Source organism: Volvox carteri, assembly GCF_000143455.1.
Source record: "Volvox carteri f. nagariensis unplaced genomic scaffold VOLCAscaffold_54, whole genome shotgun sequence".
Classification (NCBI taxonomy): domain Eukaryota; kingdom Viridiplantae; phylum Chlorophyta; class Chlorophyceae; order Chlamydomonadales; family Volvocaceae; genus Volvox; species Volvox carteri.
In genome coordinates this window covers 589,723-607,073 of record NW_003307597.1, presented here as the reverse complement: position 1 = coordinate 607,073, position 17,351 = coordinate 589,723, and the positions used below count along the sequence as shown (strand labels likewise).

Sequence of the window (17,351 nt, the reverse complement as noted above, 5' to 3'; positions counted from 1 at the left end):
GTTCTTCAGGGTACGAGACCGGGTTTTTCGTGGTGCGGCGTCTAGGTGAGATAGGATCTTGGGAACCAGCCGTCTTGGTAGAGCGGTATTGGGGGGGCGCCGAGCTGGCTACCCTCCCCCCCTGTGGTTTCCGGAGGCTTGATCGCCCTGCGTTGCCGCAGGGTCTTCCCGTTTGAGTACTTTTCAATTTAGACCCAGTGCTGTGGAAGGGCGCGGACTTGTGCGGTGTTACCCCCTCGACGGGGGCTATCTCCCCTGGACTAGCCCAGGGAGGGAGAGGCGGAGGAGGGTAGTAGTCTCAGGAGGCTGTTTGGCGTCTTGTGGTGTGAGCTCTTTGCGCTCTTTTTTGCGTGAGGATTTTTGAGCTTGGTGACCTCCCCAGCCCGGGAAGACTCGTCGGGCTCCCGGTCGCCCAAGTCCTGGTAGCGAGCTCTCTGAGATGCTCGGTTCGTTCGGTCGGCAGGAAGAGCCCCCCAGTTGCGACTTCGTTTATGTTAGGAGACCAACGGGCATAGATCCCGTCTAGTTGGAGCGCCAAACAAGCGCTGTTGCGTGCCGGCCGTCGTTTCCCGTGCGGCCTGACCCGGGGGCGGAGTGCATGAGACTAACCAGCCGTATGCACCCGCCCCCCGCGCTGTGCTTCGGCCCTGGGCCCCCGGCTTTTCAGCCCACAGTGTAATCAACGTCATACATACATACATACATACATACATACATACATACATACATACATACGTGCATGCGAAAGCATGGCCTCGTGAGCGACTGCTGCTCCCAGTCAGCTGTCACCACCCCGGGGCCCGGAAGCCCTTGGATTACAAAATCGTTAGTTACAAAACCTTTCAGCCATCCCGTACAGCCGCAGCCATCCCGTACAGCCACAGCCTTCACCTGTTCCTCCACTAAGCACTGACGGGGAGGGGGGGAACATCAACCTCTCAACACGACCATGAACACAACAGAAATACGCGCATACATACGCGCATACATACACACACGCATACATATGCGCATACAATATTGCAATTCCTGGATAAAAACCAAATATCAAAATCAGAATATTGTTCAGGTCATTAACACACACAAACACACACGCGTCAGACATGGAAAAGACATATAGGCATATACCGGTGCAGTAACCGGCAGTCGGCAAGTGCGGCATGTACGGCCTTGGCGCCTTTGCGCATGCAGGCCCCGCAGGTCCTCCGGTGTTTGGTGTATGTGATGGCGGTGTCGGGCAGTGCAGTGTCAGCGGGGTAGGCAGGTAATGCCAGCCTTACGCGCAATTGGAAGCCCCCAGCCGCCGTCTGCTTGACTGCTAGAGCTTCTCTTCCTCAGCTGCTGCTGATAACCTCTGTCGATTGGAGGTCGGAGAGGAAGTGCGAAATCTCCCACCCGCACATTGCTTGCGTTGTTGGCGGTCAAGTGTGGGAGGGGGATCTGCCTAACCTAGGAAAAAAACAACGCGCGAGTTTCTCCCTGCCTGTGCCGTCCTCCCTCCCTGCCATGCATGCCTGCCGCCTCCACAGCAATCCACGGCATGTGTGTCATTCCTTCGACCTGTTTCAAGCATCTAATTTATTTCTGATGGGTTTGCAGTCCTTGAAGTCATTCACTGGCGGATGACTTCGAAACCAGAGACGTGGGTGTAGGACTGGATGGCGGTCTCCTCGCTGAATACAGCCTTCTCTATACGACTTTTTGGAGAACCTGTCTTCTCCAGCCATCTCTTCATTTCGCGAACCTTGTCCGCTGGTCCCTCCAGCTCGCCATGCACCGTCCCCGACGGCGTGTTCTCGCACCAGCCATGCAGGCCAAGTCGTTGCGCTTCCTGTTGCGTGTACTTTCGGAAGAAAACGCGTTGAACTTTACCAAAAATTTCAAATTTTACTGCGACTAAACCAGGCGACATGTCGTTCATGCAACGCTAAAAAGCAATAGCGCTAGTTTCTCTTGCACTTAGTTTGGCATACATTTATGCATACACTTGTTCTATTTACTGCGCAACCTCTTTGTTTCGCTATTATGGCTTAACCTTTTCTGATGTACAAACGGTCTGCAACCTCCCGCCGCAACCGATGGTGGCGCTGTCTGCCCTCCGCGCACATCACGCACTCCGGATTATCGCTATAAATACGGAGAATAATCATATGAATGTTTCGGTATGGTAAGCTCACAACTAACCTGCCAACCAACCTACCAATCTAGCTCTCCCACCTCCTCGCTTTGCAGGCCCGAGCTACTTGGTACACCAGCTAGCCATCCATTGCTGCTGGGCAGGGAAAAGCTGTTGCTGGACAAAAGCATGCGCACCACTACTTGGCACCGTGCTTACATACACACCAGAAACAGAACAAGACCTTGCTAGAGCTCACGCCGTCGCATCTCCCTCCCCCTTCCTCTCTCCCTGTCTCGCTCTTCTTCGCTGGTGGCAACAGCTGCAGAGGGCCAGTCAGTGGAGAAAAAACATCCGTGATCTGAATCTCCCGTTCTCACGAATGCCGTACAAGAGTTCAGATCTGGGATTATTGCCGTACGGTGTGTGTATGTGTATATCCAGTTCTTCAGCTGTGCAGACGGCACGGTCGATGACAGCATATGAAGGATGCAGGTGCACAGCGTAGACGGGGCGCTTAAGACGTCCGGGGTCGCCCACCTGGCTAACAGCGCAATAACAACAATAGTAATAATAATAATAATTCACGTAATAAGGATCCTGAAGCATCGCAACATGCGCACACACGCGTACTACTGTACGCAGGATGTGCGCGGTAAGCACAGCGCAAGCAAACTCTTCATGTACGCGACGGCTGGCTATCCAATTGCTATCCACTGCTAACCAAGCAAAAGCGGCAAACCAATTTTCCCCCTGACCCAAATCGCGCACTAAAGTAAACTCATTTCTGCTGGCGTGTTCGGGCAGATAGATAGCCATTTTGATGCTTTTGTACACAAATATTCGGAAGCGCCGTGTTCACGCGGTATGTACGTGTTTTTAGTTCTCGCCGCTCCTCTAGCCTCCCTCAACCTAATTTTCTACCTCGCAGTTCTCACACTCTTTTACCCGACGACTTAAGAAACGAGAAGAGACGAGACACGTGACTCGTCCTCCCGTCTTGCTGCGCGTCTTCTTCCCGCAACTCGTAATTTCTACCCGTCGCGATCTGCGCTGTCCAACATGTAGGTGACTGGGCCGTCGTTGACCAGCGCCACATCCATTTTGGCGCCAAATATTCCGTCTTTGACGCGCGCGGCCATGTACTGTCGCCGTACCTCCTCCACGAGCTGCGAGTACAATTCCTTTGCCTGCAAGCCAGAAAGGGTGATTCTGGATTATGGTTTTGCACTATCATGAGGAGATTAGAACGGTCTCATATGGCGGATTAAGATGGGCAAGCATTCTAGGGACGTGAGCAGCCTCTGCGTACGGGTCGTCAATCCTTTGGACAAGTCAGCCACTTCAAGACGAGAACGCACCTGTTGGGGCCCCATGGCTTTAGAATAGTCTGGCTTTGGCTTTTTAAGCCGAGCGTATAATGTGAACTGCGAAACAAGCAATATCTCCAGGCCTGCAGATGTCACGTTGACATCCCAGGCTTTATTTGTTTCCGGATGCGGCCACGCACGAACCGTCAATATCTTCTTGCAGCTGCATTGTTTAAGCTTGCGTCAGAGCTCGTTGCCAAGTGTGGAAGCGGGAAGGGTTGCTTGCCGGCGGACAGGTAGACAGGTTACTTTCAGAACGTCCTCACATGAATTCCAGATCCGTCAAAGTGTCCGTTTCTCGAATTCCAATCAGGCACAGTAATCCGGGGCCGATGCTGCTGACCACTTCACCATCGACCGTGACTGATGCCGACTTCACTCTCTGGATGACGGCGCGCATTGCGTTTGATCCAGTATCTTACGATTGTGCGTATTCTTGTTCAATTAATTATTGCGGAGTATCAAGCTGTGAATCCCTTAACTCAGCAGCCAGGCTGCACACTAAGGCCAAGCATAAAAAACTACCAACGGCAAACAACCAACTACCAGAGTCGCAAGGACGGGGAGCCTAGGAGATAGGAGCTTAGGACCTACCACCAACACAACATGCAACATCACGAATCTGAAAGCGCAAACATCGCGCACGGGTGACGTGCCCCAAGTTCCTAACACCCTAACACCCTGTGCCGCCCTAACACCCTTTCCGCAGATCCCGTTCGCCCCTACGCTAAGTCCCCGAACCATCGGGACAGACAGCGGCTTGCTGCGCCACATATCGTCACCACCAAGTCACGATGTTACTCCGTTGAGCAACAGTATCATACCAAAAGGTGTCCGAGAATGTCCGATAACAGTCAGTTAGGGCGTGCATTTAATTGTAGAGCCGAGACGTTTCCATCTGCGCCCTTATGTCCTTATAGTCTTCATGGCTTGCTGTACGGTTGCGTTCGAGGTGCCGGATAGGACAGGGCGAGGCGGAACCGGGGCTGCCGAGGGCCTTATACTACTGCAGCTGGAACTCTGGAGCTGTCAGCGTAAGTAGCAAATTCGAAATTCTCGGCAAGCCATACGGCTGCCGTACATAACTTAGCTTAGAGGCTATAGTCGCTTCCCTCCTGCCTCATTTAAGCTACGATTCTAAGCCCTGCTAGAAACCGGCCAGGCCAGACAAGGCCACGACTCGCGCTCTGGAGCCCGTCCCCTTACCTATTTTAAAACTTAAAATTTAAAAACTGAGATCCAGGTTTATGCTGCGGCTTTCGCCCTAACCTTTCTTGTCCGTTCCCGCAAGCGGGTTGTCGGCGAGCATGGCCAACGCTTTTTTGACAATAACCGATTCCTCCAAAGCGGACAGCTGTGCGGTCAGCGCGTCTATATCGATTTGCAGGCATGCGCGCCGGTCATCTAAATTAATTTTTGTTTGTTTGCGGTTATCATACAGATGATGCCCAACACTACGATCTGCAACAAGTACTAATCCGAACAGAAAAGCCATGGTTAGCGAAGCGAGTCTGCTTCCGTACCTGCAGGTTAGGGCAGAAGCCGCAGCGGAAACCTGTCGGTCCTGACACAACGAACTCGCGAAATTTCGGTAGCAAGGCTCAAACCCTCCCTCCCCCGGAAGCAAGCACAACTTTCCTGGCTGACCCCTAAGCGGCAAGGCAACTACTCAAGAAAACTAAATGGAAAAAGGGAGGGTTAGGGTTTACATGTATGTGTATATAGTATATGTATACTATATACGATGTATATATATATATACACTTTTTAAATGCCCCATTACGTTGGACTGCAGTAGCCGAGGGTGCGGTTGGGTTCACCAGGGATGACTCTCATCTTTGCTCCTTACATCGTGTGATGTGATCTCCCCTTGCCGCCCCGCCTGTGTTGGCGGGGGCTGGCTCGCCAGCTGCGGCCCGTGCCTGAGTCCATCAGAACACACAGCTCCCTCTCCCCAGTTCCCCTTCATATCCCACACAGGGTATCGTGGCCCCCCGTGCCCCCCCTCCAGCGCCAGGGCCCTGTAGTAGCTGGTACACAGTACGGCACACATAACGCCTACAAATACGCGCTAAGCGCGTCCACCAGCATCTCGAGAGGCCTTTTCAGCTGGGCCAGCTACTACATCAGGCCCCTTCCTCGACCTGACAACAGCTCCAACCGTCACCCCGGCCAGTAGAGCAATGATAGCCTGTTGTCAACGCCATCTTCCTTCTCCACCTCCACCTCCTCTTCCTCCTCTCCCTTCCTCCTTCCCTTCCTCCTCTCCCTTCCTCCATTTCCTCCCCCTCCTCCTCCACCTCCTCCGTCGCCGTCGCCATCACCCACATCCTCATCATCACTTCATAATACGACACTCATTATTGCACCTACCATCACCAATCCGCAGCCAGCACCGCGCTCTCGACAAATAACCCCCGAACTCCCCATGCATTTGGTGATGGCGACACAACTTCAGGATACAGAAGAGAACAGGGGGAAATCTTTGTCTGGAAATTCATCGCTGTACAACCCCCAAACTCTCTCCCCCATGTACGACAGGCTCTGTGCGGCTTTTAGCTTTCCATTCCTCACTGTCGTTGTCACAAGAACAACATGAATGGGAAGAACAAGCGCAATGTAGACCGCCACACACATACACACACATACACACACACACACCTGCAAAAACACCGAAGACCTTCCTATAAGTCAATCCCCAATCCACAAACATGTATATGGGTCGTGATTACGCCTCCCCAGGTGGGGAGAACCGACAACGATCGTCAGTGGTATTGTACGACATAGGGCCTCTTATAGTATTGCTATAAGAGACATGTCTTGCTCTTCTACCTAAGCAATGTGCTAATACTCCCCTTAGCTAGTTTGCCCAAGCAAGGCGCCCCCAAACCATCAACATTATCACCCGCAACAACCCCGCCGCCTACTTGGACCCACAAACCAGAATCCAGAATCCAAAACAGCTTTACTCCTGTTTACAGCTGTTCAATGTCGCGAATGGGGCTCCAACAAGCAGTCGGAGCAGTCGACCCAACCAAGTTTAAGAGATTAGATTAGAACATTTACTTTGAAAAAGAGTAGTTTAGTCTAGTACAGCTGATTCCATTCGTCCAGGCAGCAGCCATCCAACATTCATCCCAAACCAACCGTTGGTGCCCGACACAAGCCGTGACAAGCCGCTTCTCCCGCTCCTCTCCATCCCTTCCTTCCCCACTGGTCTCTTGTCCCGTCCAGCTACAGCTGTACGGAGAACTAGTCGTACGAAAAACCGTCTTCTTTCCAGCGAATGCCTGGCGCCTTCTCTCCCCCAGCAACGTTCCCTCGCAGTGGTGGTGGAGGGCCCCTGCTGCACCCGTCCCCCTACAACCCCCCACATCCCCCCTCCAATCCCCCGTGCAACCCCCTTACACCGATCGGACACCCTTGGAGGTACGACAATAAAAAGCAATGGGACAGAAGGCAGATACATACATACCTAAGTCGGCAGGATAGCAGCAGTAGCAGTGGCAGTAGCACCAGCAGTAGTAGCAGTAGTAGCACTAGTACTAGCAGTAGCAGGCGATAGCTCCTTTAATAGAGGAGCTGTTCCCTTCTCCATTTTCACATGGCCCCGAACTTTCTATGAAAAACGAACGTTCCCACGCTGCCGCTTCCCCTGCCCTCTCCCGTCCCCTGCCCTCTCCCGTCTCCACCTGCTCCGCGGCCGCCTCGCTGGTAGTGGCGGGCGGTGTCTTTATGTCCAGTTGCTATGGGCGTTGTGCTGTTCTATTGCCGACGTGGAGCGAGACGTTGGTTGAGTTTGTGTGCGCCTGGAAGAAAGGGGATAGCGGCGGTTGGAGTTGGGCGAGAGGGAGGAGGGATGGTGGGTGCAAAGGTGCTGCCGGTGGGGTTCAGTCCTGGTGGAGCTATGTGGCGGGTGGAGAGCAGTTTCCGGGACATGCCGAGTATCGAGTGTCACGTGTAGATGTGTATGCGGTTTTTCTGCACCAACCTCGCAACCACATTCCCCCTCTTCCCGCCTCCCGCGCCCACAGGGGGCCCCCCCTGTCGCACTCACGTTCCTTGCATGTGGAAGTGGTACATACATACATGCAAACATACATGTTTACACAGATAAAACACAACACACGCGGCAACCGAGCTAGCTAGCCGCCATCACGACCGCCACACGGGGGGCCCGCCACACCCCCAGCTCACCTTGAGCCCACCGACGCCCGACTTGATCGTCTCGGAGAGGGGAGGAAAGGGACAGCCAGCGCGGGCTTACACCTCACCCTGCACTCCCCCCCCCATCCCCTCCCTCACCCGAAACCCCTTATACTACACACCCATCCTGCCAAAATGGCCTCCGCCGATTTTCCGGAGCCATGACGGATGGTCATCCACGCAGCCTCCTCCACCGCCCGCTCATCTGGCATCGTCTCCCGCCCGCTGCGTCGCGTGGCGGGATCGGGCGGCGCGTCGGGGGAGATCTCGCGGGCCACACGGCCGCCCGTCCGGTGGCGGCGGTGGATTCGAAGTCGCTTCCCTCACCCAGCTGCTCCTGATGTACACTGCGGGTACGAGGGAGGTCGCCGACGGCGGGGTGGTGGTGGCGGCCGGCCACCACCACTACTGCCACTGCCGGTGGCCGGCCGCCACCGGGCCTCGGTCGGGGACAAGCCCAGCGTGGTGGCTGTTGGGCCCGGGCTCGAATGAGGGGAAGTAGCGCCTGCAGGAGGCGGGAAGGGTGTATTGGACTCGTAAACATGCAACAAACACAGCAGCACATATACACGCGGATTACGAGCGGAAAAGATACGGGAAACTCTGTGGACAATTGGATACGTAGAACCGGGTCTGGATGTGTGTGTATTTGTGTGTGCGAGTGTATGTGGGGACCGATCGAAATACCGACCTAGTGACCCATGGGTCACTGGTGCCGATACGCGGCAATTTTCATCGGGACCACGACCTCTCTCCCCACTTCTCAAAGGTTTACATTGCATGGTCAGAGTCAAGCTCCCTCCCAAGTGAGGACTCGTGGCCGTGAGGGCGGACCGAGGGCCAGGGAGCTGCTGCGCAAGGCTTTTGCTGAGGAGCTACGACGGAAAGATTCCTGAAAGATTCCTGTTTCGGAATATGGACCGCGTACCTGCGAATCACGGGCGCCTGCCGCAGCTTTAAAGGCTTGACCGAGCGCGCGCCTCATCTTTCCTGATCGCTCGCTTCCTTAGGCTGTTTCCCGGCAGTAAGAGGCCAAGGGAAAGGACTTTGAAAAGAGAAACCGTGCCCGCGCCTTTCCCGTGCCGCGGTTGTATGCTGGAAAAAAAGCCTGAGGCGAGCTGGTATGGGCAAACCCTTGCTCACTTGCACGGCGCTTACAAAGGATAGTCAAGTCCAAAGGAGAAAGTCTTCGCTATTGTCAGTGAGACATAAATGATTTGATACAGGACAGATGACAAGGTCTATAGGTCCAAGATGGGTTGTAAGCCTGTATGTATGCGAAACGAGGCACCATCACGCCTGTACCCGCGTCGTACAGCAAATCCGGAAAGGCAACCTCGCCGCTGCGAGATATAGCAGGAAATCGTGTTCAACGCTTTCGCTGCATTTGTTTCGGAATCGTCACATAGTCATAGCATCCTGCGCTAGAGCCGTGACGAGGATTTCCCTCCCATCTGGTAGAAACTGCTTTCTTCTGAAGTATCTTATCGTCCAGTCACTGCTACCTTTAACTCCCCCTCCAAAGGCCACCGTAGAATCCCCCAGCAAAGCCGCAATCCGTCTATCCTGTATCCTGCCACGAAAGAAAGAAGAAAACTGATAGTATACTAGACATCCAATTCGCAGCTCGTGCCTTCTCAATGCACAGCATTATGTACATAACATCAGTACTTAACTCCCTTACAAACCGTCGCTGCCCCGGTAGCACCTCCCCCTTCTCCAAAAACCCTACCCTAAGCATAACACCGCTTTGCCCCGCGCCCTAAGCAACTCCCTTTTCCCCCTTTCCCTACCGCCCTAGGTACCCGCGTCTGCTGTAGACGTATGCTCTGCACACGGCCTAAACATTCTTGGCCCATTGACCCAATCGGCCTCTCCTTCACAATGAATTGTTGCCCCTTGTCCTACAGCCACGTTTCTGCTTCCCCTGCCAAATATTCACTCAACTGTCGTGTACAGGCGCTCAAGCAGCCCCGCCCTACGCCTTGTTTCAGCTGTTGCTGCTGCTGCCCTGTGAAACGGGTCCCGCTCGCAACTGTCCTCCTCCCCACCGCTGTGCTGCTCCAGACAGAAGCCATTTCAGCTGTCAATCAAGCGCACGCACATCCAGCGAAGCTTCGAACATGCGCAAATAACTAAAACAAAAACGCACGGTAAACAACTTGCCAATGTGGCCTCATGGGAGGTGACGGGACATTGGGAAATAGCTACATGACGAACCATGTCAACAGCCGAGACAACAGCCCACAACGAGACAGACAAAAGATAGATGGATAAACTGACTCACAGACAGACAGACAGACCAAACACACCAGGTGCAATGACATGGCAATGACAGGGGCGCGGGACTGCAGATCTCAGTGTGCCAACCACCAAACTACCATCCAACTACCAGCTAACACATAAACATCCCAGGGAAGAAGAGCGCTGTATGACCCACGGATCTGTCCATTTCACGCTGCCGCTTCCCCTGCCCTCTCCCGTCCCCACCTGCTCCGTGGACGCCTCACTGGAAGTGGCAGGCAGAGTCTTTATGTCCGGTTGCGGTGGGCGTTGTGCTGTTTTATTGCCGACATGGAGCAAGACATTGGTTGAGTTTGTGTGCGTGTGGAAGAAAAGGGTTCTGTAAGGGGGTAGTGGCGGTTGGAGTTGGGCGAGAGGGAGGAGGGATGGTGGGTGCAAAGGTGCTGGCTGGCGGGGTTCAGTCCTGGTGGAGCTATGTGGCGGGTGGAGAGCAGTTTCTGGGACATGACGAGTATCGAGTGTCACGTGTAGATGTGTATGCGGTTTTCTGCACCAACCTCGCAACCACATTCCCCCTCTTCCCGCCTCCCACACTCACATTCCCCTTGCATGTGGAAGTGGTACATACAGACGTACATGCATGCATACATATAGGCAGGCGGCTGGCAGAGGTTAAGGCCTGACTTCTGCACCTGGCCGACCCGGGTTCAAATCCGCCTGCCGGCTCCTTGGGTGTTTGAGGAGTGATGAAATGAGAGGTGGCCCCCCATCATATGGACGGTGTAGGACGTGATAATATCAACTTGTGAGCTGACCAGGAACTAAGTTGATGCACCGTTGATCCGCTAGATTTGGTTGGATGCTGGTGGTGAGTTGCCGAACCCAACGAATACATTCTGAAGTCGGATGGGGTGACGGATTAGGGTGCCCCTCTAGCAGGGGAGAGCAGGGACTGCCCCGGGAAAGGGGGCCGCTGGCGAAGTTAACCACCCTGTAACAACATACATACATCTTTACACAGGTAAACCACAACACACACGGCAACTGAGGATTATAATGTATCTGAGGAATATAACGTCTCACTCCATGTCAGCAATAGAACAGCACTGAGCAGGCTTTCCCGACCTGCGACCTGAGTTCAGCTAAAATTATTTATTCAAACAATCTGTTTGCCTGCAATGTATGGAGATTTTAAAATTGCAAAGAACGATCAAGCAGAACCGCCATGACAAAGCACCGGCCTCTATGGTGCTGTTCCTGATCAGCGAATATAAAGCTATTGATTAAGATTACTGTTGCAGTGAGAAGCATCATGCTGGGCGACTCTGTTGGCGGACTCCAAGGAGGCTTCACACCGTCTTCGAGAGTCCATGTGGGGGTGCTTCACATAACGATGCACCTGCATAGCTATGTAATCAGTCACCAGGGCAAACTTATTTCATAGACACCCCAGGTCTCAGCCTGAGGTCTCAGCCCGGGGTCTCACCTCGAGGACTTGGCCGTCCTTACCATGGAGTCTTATGCTGCAACTCAATAAGAATTCCATTTACATAATTGTATGCATAACTCATGGTTCTTGTCACGTATGTGTTCAGCTTCCTAAGGTGACTTGTAATCCCTGTAGGTACGGCAACCGTTATTACGCCAGCAGAGACTTTGTCCTTAGTAGATATAGCATCTGCTTTATGTTCCTTACAGTCTGACCTCTGGTTACACAACTCTGCTGGTGTAAGATTGCAAGACTCATGGAGAATCTTGATAGGGAAATACAGAAGGTCCAGTCGCAGATAGAGGCAACGGAGGATGCACAAAAAGCATGCGAGGATAAAGATGAGTTGGCTCACTTGCACGAGAAGGAGTGCCAACTCCGCGAGAAGAAGTGCCAACTCCACAAGAAGGAGCCCCAACTCCGCGTCTCAAGATGCAATGACATAGCCACATGGATAACCCTTACTCTGACCCCCTGGGTTACACTTAAGGGGGTGGTACCCCCCATTTTATGCCATAGGGCATGTCCCATTCTTGCTCCTGTACAGCATAAAGCTGGTGCATTTGACACAGCCACACAGTCTAGACCACATCAGGCACAACCAGACACTAATAGTTACTTTCCTGTATTATGTTCAGGCAGCAGTCTGGTGCTCATCAGGTGACACCAAGATGCATTGACCTTTTTGACATGCAGCTTGACCCAGGTTGATAGTATTCTGGGCATATCACTAGATCTGTTCACTGTTCGGTTCTTTTCTGAATTGTTGAGATAAAACTATTAATATAGAGCAGGTATTAGTCCAAAGCCAAGGTGCGATACTCAGACCATTTGTCTCTATATTGTTTATGTGGACTATAATATAGGTGCTGACGAAGGCTTCAGGCGCACACACTTCATGGTTCACTTACATTGCATCTTGAGACGCAAGAGCTCCTCCTCGCGGAGTTGGCGCTCCTTCTCGCGGAGTTGGCGCGCCTTCTCGCGCAAGTGAGCCAACTCATCTTTATCCTCGCATGCTTTTTGTGGATCCTCCGTTGCCTCTATCTGCGACTGGACCTTCTGTATTTCCCTATCAGAGTCTCGCAATCTTACACCAGCGGAGCTGTGTAACCAGAGCTCAGACTGTAAGGAACATAAAGCAGATGCTATATCTACTTCGTAAGGACAAAGTCTCTGCTGGCGGAAAAATGGAGAAGCGGTTGCAGTACGTACAGGGGTTACAATTCATCTTAGGAAGCTGAACACATACGTGACAAGAACCAAGAGTTATGCATACAATTGTGTAAATGGAATTCTTATTGAGTTGCAGCATAAGGCTCCATGGAAAGGACGGCCAAGACCTCGAGACGAGACGGACGGCCGAGACCCCTCGGGCCGAGACCTCGGGCCGAGACCTCGGGCTGAGACCTTGGGCGTCTATGAAATAAGTTTGCCCTGGTGACTGATTACATAGCTATGCAGGTGCATCGTTATGCGAAGCACCCCCGCGCGGACTCCCGAAGACGGTGTGAAGCCTCCTTGGAGTCCGCCAACGGAATCACCCAGCGCGACGCTTCTCGCTGCAACAGTAATCTCAATCAATAGCTTTACATTCGCTGATCAGGAACAGCGCCATAGAGCGCAAGAAACAGTGGCCCGCTCCGGCGCCTTGTCATGGCGGTTCTGCTTGATCATTCTTTGCAATTTTAAAAGCTCCATACATCGCAGGCAAACGGATTGTTTGAATAAATAATTTTAGCTGAACTCAGGTCGCAGGTCGGGATAGCCTGCGCGGTGCTGTTCTATTGCCGACGTGGAGCGAGACGTTATATTCCTCGGTTGCCGCGTGTGTTGTGGTTTACCTGTGTAAATATGTATGTATGCATGTATGTATGTATGTACCACTTCCACGTGCAAGGGGAACGTGAGTGCGACAGGGGGGCCACCCTGTGGGAGGCGGGAAGAGGGGGAATGTGGTTGCGAGGTTGGTGCAGAAAACCGCATACAGATCTACACGTGACATCGATACTCGGCATGTCCCGGAAACTGCTCTCCACCCGCCACATAGCTCCACAAGGACTGAACCCCGCCGGCAGCACCTTTGCACCCACCATCCCTCCTCCCTCTCGCCCAACTCCAACCGCTGCTACCCCCTTACAGAACCCTTTTCTTCCACGCGCACACAAACTCAACCAACATCTCACTCCACGTCCGCAATAGAACAACACAACGCCCACCACAACCAGACATAAAGACACCACCCGCCACTACTTCAACACATACACCTCTTAAGATACATACATACGTACTTGCACACAAGCACACATCACCGCCCTCCCAGGACACCTACCAGCAGATGTTAGGTTGTGCACCAAGGCCGGTGGGGAATGACCAGCCTAGGGGTGGCGAGGCAGGTGCCCCGCCCGCCGCGCCTGCACAGGGACGGTTGGAACAGCCCCTGACACCATTTCCGGCCTACGGCTTTACGGCTAGTAGGAGGGCTGGGGGTTGAGAAAGGGCGAGAACTGGTCTGGGTCGTGGTTGCTGGTTGTGGATTCGGTTGGGATACGGTTGTTTACGGGTAGTTGGCTGTTATGAGATCTGTTACTCCCTACAGAGCATTTGAGAAACCGTTTTTGGTAAAGAGTTTTGTATATGAAAGCGACTGGCCTGCCTAAAACTCTGCAGTGTGCGGCCTGTGGACTGGAAGCTGTGATAAGAGCCAGCCGCATCTTGGTTTGGTTCCGAGCAGCAGCGACCCCCCTGTACTTAGGGTTTAGGGGCTTTAGGGCTGTGCACTGGGGACGTTGCCTGGCCAGCCCCGCTGGACGGAAGCAGAGTCCGGTGAACTGTGTCCCTGAGCTCCTGCCAGCCTCTTTGCCAGCCAAGGGCCATCTACTCCGCCGGCTGATTTACCGCCATTTCTTTGACTCTCGTACTCCATATTGCTTGGCTGCCCTTTTACACTTTTTTCAACCCCATGCACCGCAGGACGGCAAGACGAAATTTACGATTGAGAACACGACGCGCACTTGCATCGTGCTGGCGGATACGCGAATTCATATGCTAGGTTCCTTCCAGAACATTCGGGTGGCGTGTGCTGGTGCGGGTGGCGTGTGATTAGATTATAGGTTATGAATTCGCTTATCATGATCATGATGAGTGAATCTGTTGAGTGAATCTGTTAAGTTAATCTAAGAGGCCTGTCTCGCATTATTACACCCAGACACATGTCGATGGTTTTCAGGAAATTTCATGGTATATTCACTGTTTCACAACCACTGTGATGTATTACCTATCCAGGAATTAGAAGAGCTCCATCGGGCATTAATTACAGAATGTTTTCATGGCTGATGCATTCTTAATTCATACTTGTATGACATACTTACATAAAACCGCTTAATCCCAGTGTAAGAATGATTAAGAATGCACACCCACCGCCTCCGTGTTCTTCAGACGTTTTTATCGTTCTTAAGCATTCGCCTAAGTTTCTTAACCCCCCTCCGCGTTTGTAGGGGTGTTGTGCTCGCTCATCCTCGGCTCTCCCGCCTCCAAGGTCTATTCGAAGCTTCACTCGACGTGCGCACGCTTGAATGACAGCTGAAATGGCTTCTGTCTGGAGCAGCACAGCGGTGGGGAGTTGTGAGCGGGACCCGTTTCACAGGGCAGCAGCAGCAACAGCTGAAACAAGGTGTAGGGCGGGGCTGCTTGAGCGCCTGTACACCAGTGTTTGACACCCCGTACGGGGCCCGTAAGTTTTTGGCCTTTTTTCGGTATCCCCGTCAGGGCCCGTAGGGCTTTTCGGTGGCTCCCGTAAGGATTTTGGGGCGCGAAGCGCCCTGTAGGGGGCCACCCCCGGACCAGCCGAAGGCCGGTTACGGTGGCTCCCGTAAGGAATTTAAGGATTTATAAGAGGCTGTACAGGGCCCTGTAGGGGAGAGGACGGACCATATAAAGGATAAGGCCACACACTTGATTCACTACTTCGTGTGGGGATGTTGGGACCTGCTGATGATACCGGGGCGAAGCCACTGATTGATCAGGCTGCTGAGATCTACTCGCGTAAGGATTATACAGGCATTATTCACAAGTTGTTTTCTGACATTAGCAAAATTAATTTGAATCCATACGGAGAGGATGATAATGAGGAGGTTGCGACTGACCCAGAGATTGAAGTACTGGTACAAGCAATGTACCCTGCTAGTGACGATGAGGCTTTTAGTGACAGTGACTACGAGACCGACGTAGAACGAGATACCGATGAGTCGTGCGTGGATGAGGATTTTGATGATGAGGAGGAGGACGAGAAAGAGGAGCAGAAGGGATGGGCGGCCGCGGCGGCCAAGGCGCTTGGCTTTCGCTGAGTGTGCCGTGTCCCTGTGTGTAATGGTTCACGGGAAAATAACGAAAATAACGATTTACAGGGCAAAAAATGCAAAGCGTCACTTTCCACAGCGTTTCAGCCAAGGACAGTGTCCCCGTAAAGGTTTTGCGGGGTTACAGGGGCCCCCCTAAGGTTTTCGGCCAGTACAGGAGCCTGGTACGGGGGCCCCTCTGTAAGGAAAATTTGGGAGGTACGGGGGATCCCGCAAGTTTCAGGAAGGTCAGTGTCGAACCCTGCTGTACACGACAGTTGAGCAAGCTACATTTACCTTAGAATATCTTTAAGCTATTAAAGCTTAATCACAGTAACGGTACGGTCCCGTATTTACGAACCATACTCGTTAACTGTACGAACTCACTTTCTGGTACGCTATCACAACCTAGCGTACGACACCAAGACTCCAGGAATGGAGATGGCGGCAGGTGGGCCGCATTTAAGCCACCCAGGTGAAGTGCTTCGGCCAGACACTTATCGTATCACTATACCAGTGTTCGGATGTTCGAGACTCCGCTGTCACCATTCTCGACGTATGTCTTCGAATCCCGACTTCCCTTGTCTCTTCTCGCGCCTAACGCTGGGTCGTCAATCGTGGACGAGACCCTCCGCTTCCGCTAAAACAGCTAAGGTAAGAGACGGCTGTTACATTTTGGTATCGACGATCATTTGTTCGGTCCTCGCCTCACATTGCGCCGCAGCAGTTACTCACCCATTGTCTGAGTCTTAGACTCGACTTTCTGGAAATGGTTCCTAAGCCTATAGCTAAGACTAAGGCTGTTTCTTTGAGCGATGCTAAGCACGTTCCTATTCCGCGACCGAAGTCTAAGACTATGGCGCAAATTCCTGCCGATGCTACAACCGCTTCGGACCCATTTCGCGTTGCGAAAATTAACAAGCGCAAATTAAGGAAACAATCCTTCGCTTCGCTTCGTAAATACCTTTCCTCTGTCCCTGTTGATAATGACCTTCAGGACACGATGACGCCAACTGATCACGTGGCGATGGCCCTCGACACTACTGGCAATGATGCGGTTGACGCGACGACAGAAGTTCCCAAAGCCAAAGCGCCTGGCACTTTGCCAGCGCATTTGGTTGAAACTTTGCGACAGTCAGTGCCGAACCGCGTCGGCGCCTTGGAGCGTTCCCTGGAAGGAACGCACCAGGAGATGGCAGAACTTCGTGACGACATTATATCGTTACGAAATTCTTCACAGCGTGTGGAGACGCAACTCCAGGAGTTACTCTCCAAGCTGTCAACACCCTCAAGTACACTTGCTGGATTATCTGCAAATGGCCACGGACCGTGTATTGGGAGGTGGTGGGCTTGAGGGCGTTGACAGCTTGGAGAGTAACTCCTGGAGTTGCGTCTCCACACGCTGTGAAGAATTTCGTAACGATATAATGTCGTCACGAAGTTCTGCCATCTCCTGGTGCGTTCCTTCCAGGGAACGCTCCAAGGCGCCGACGCGGTTCGGCACTGACTGTCGCAAAGTTTCAACCAAATGCGCTGGCAAAGTGCCAGGCGCTTTGGCTTTGGGAACTTCTGTCGTCGCGTCAACCGCA

General features: G+C 52.9%; 5 protein-coding genes across 5 annotated transcripts; 2 read left to right on the top strand and 3 right to left on the bottom strand.

Annotated features, from left to right (window-relative positions):
* Window positions 1-1,612: 1,612 nt before the first annotated feature.
* Window positions 1,613-1,912, bottom strand: VOLCADRAFT_66220 (uncharacterized protein; the record flags this gene model as incomplete). The annotated part of the gene is made up of 1 exon (XM_002955688.1): window positions 1,613-1,912. The coding sequence occupies one exon, from the start codon at window positions 1,910-1,912 to the stop codon at window positions 1,613-1,615; it is 300 nt and encodes a 99-aa protein (XP_002955734.1).
* Window positions 1,913-3,150: 1,238 nt separating this feature from the next.
* On the bottom strand, window positions 3,151-3,886 carry VOLCADRAFT_96694 (uncharacterized protein; the record flags this gene model as incomplete). Its single annotated transcript, XM_002955687.1, has 3 exons — window positions 3,151-3,306; window positions 3,478-3,649; window positions 3,753-3,886. The coding sequence occupies 3 exons, from the start codon at window positions 3,884-3,886 to the stop codon at window positions 3,151-3,153; spliced, it is 462 nt and encodes a 153-aa protein (XP_002955733.1).
* A 3,346-nt stretch (window positions 3,887-7,232) lies between these two features.
* Window positions 7,233-11,869, bottom strand: VOLCADRAFT_96693 (uncharacterized protein; the record flags this gene model as incomplete). The annotated part of the gene is made up of 6 exons (XM_002955686.1): window positions 7,233-7,295; window positions 7,684-7,713; window positions 7,815-7,917; window positions 8,020-8,039; window positions 10,183-10,315; window positions 11,781-11,869. 6 exons carry the CDS (start codon window positions 11,867-11,869, stop codon window positions 7,233-7,235), a joined length of 438 nt encoding a protein of 145 aa, XP_002955732.1.
* A 2,532-nt stretch (window positions 11,870-14,401) lies between these two features.
* Window positions 14,402-15,005, top strand: VOLCADRAFT_37726 (uncharacterized protein; the record flags this gene model as incomplete). The annotated part of the gene is made up of 2 exons (XM_002955742.1): window positions 14,402-14,510; window positions 14,923-15,005. Coding segments are annotated over 2 exons (192 nt in total), but the record flags the coding sequence as incomplete, so codon positions are not given.
* A 397-nt stretch (window positions 15,006-15,402) lies between these two features.
* Window positions 15,403-15,771, top strand: VOLCADRAFT_106948 (uncharacterized protein; the record flags this gene model as incomplete). Its single annotated transcript, XM_002955741.1, has 1 exon — window positions 15,403-15,771. The coding sequence occupies one exon, from the start codon at window positions 15,403-15,405 to the stop codon at window positions 15,769-15,771; it is 369 nt and encodes a 122-aa protein (XP_002955787.1).
* Window positions 15,772-17,351: the final 1,580 nt, after the last annotated feature.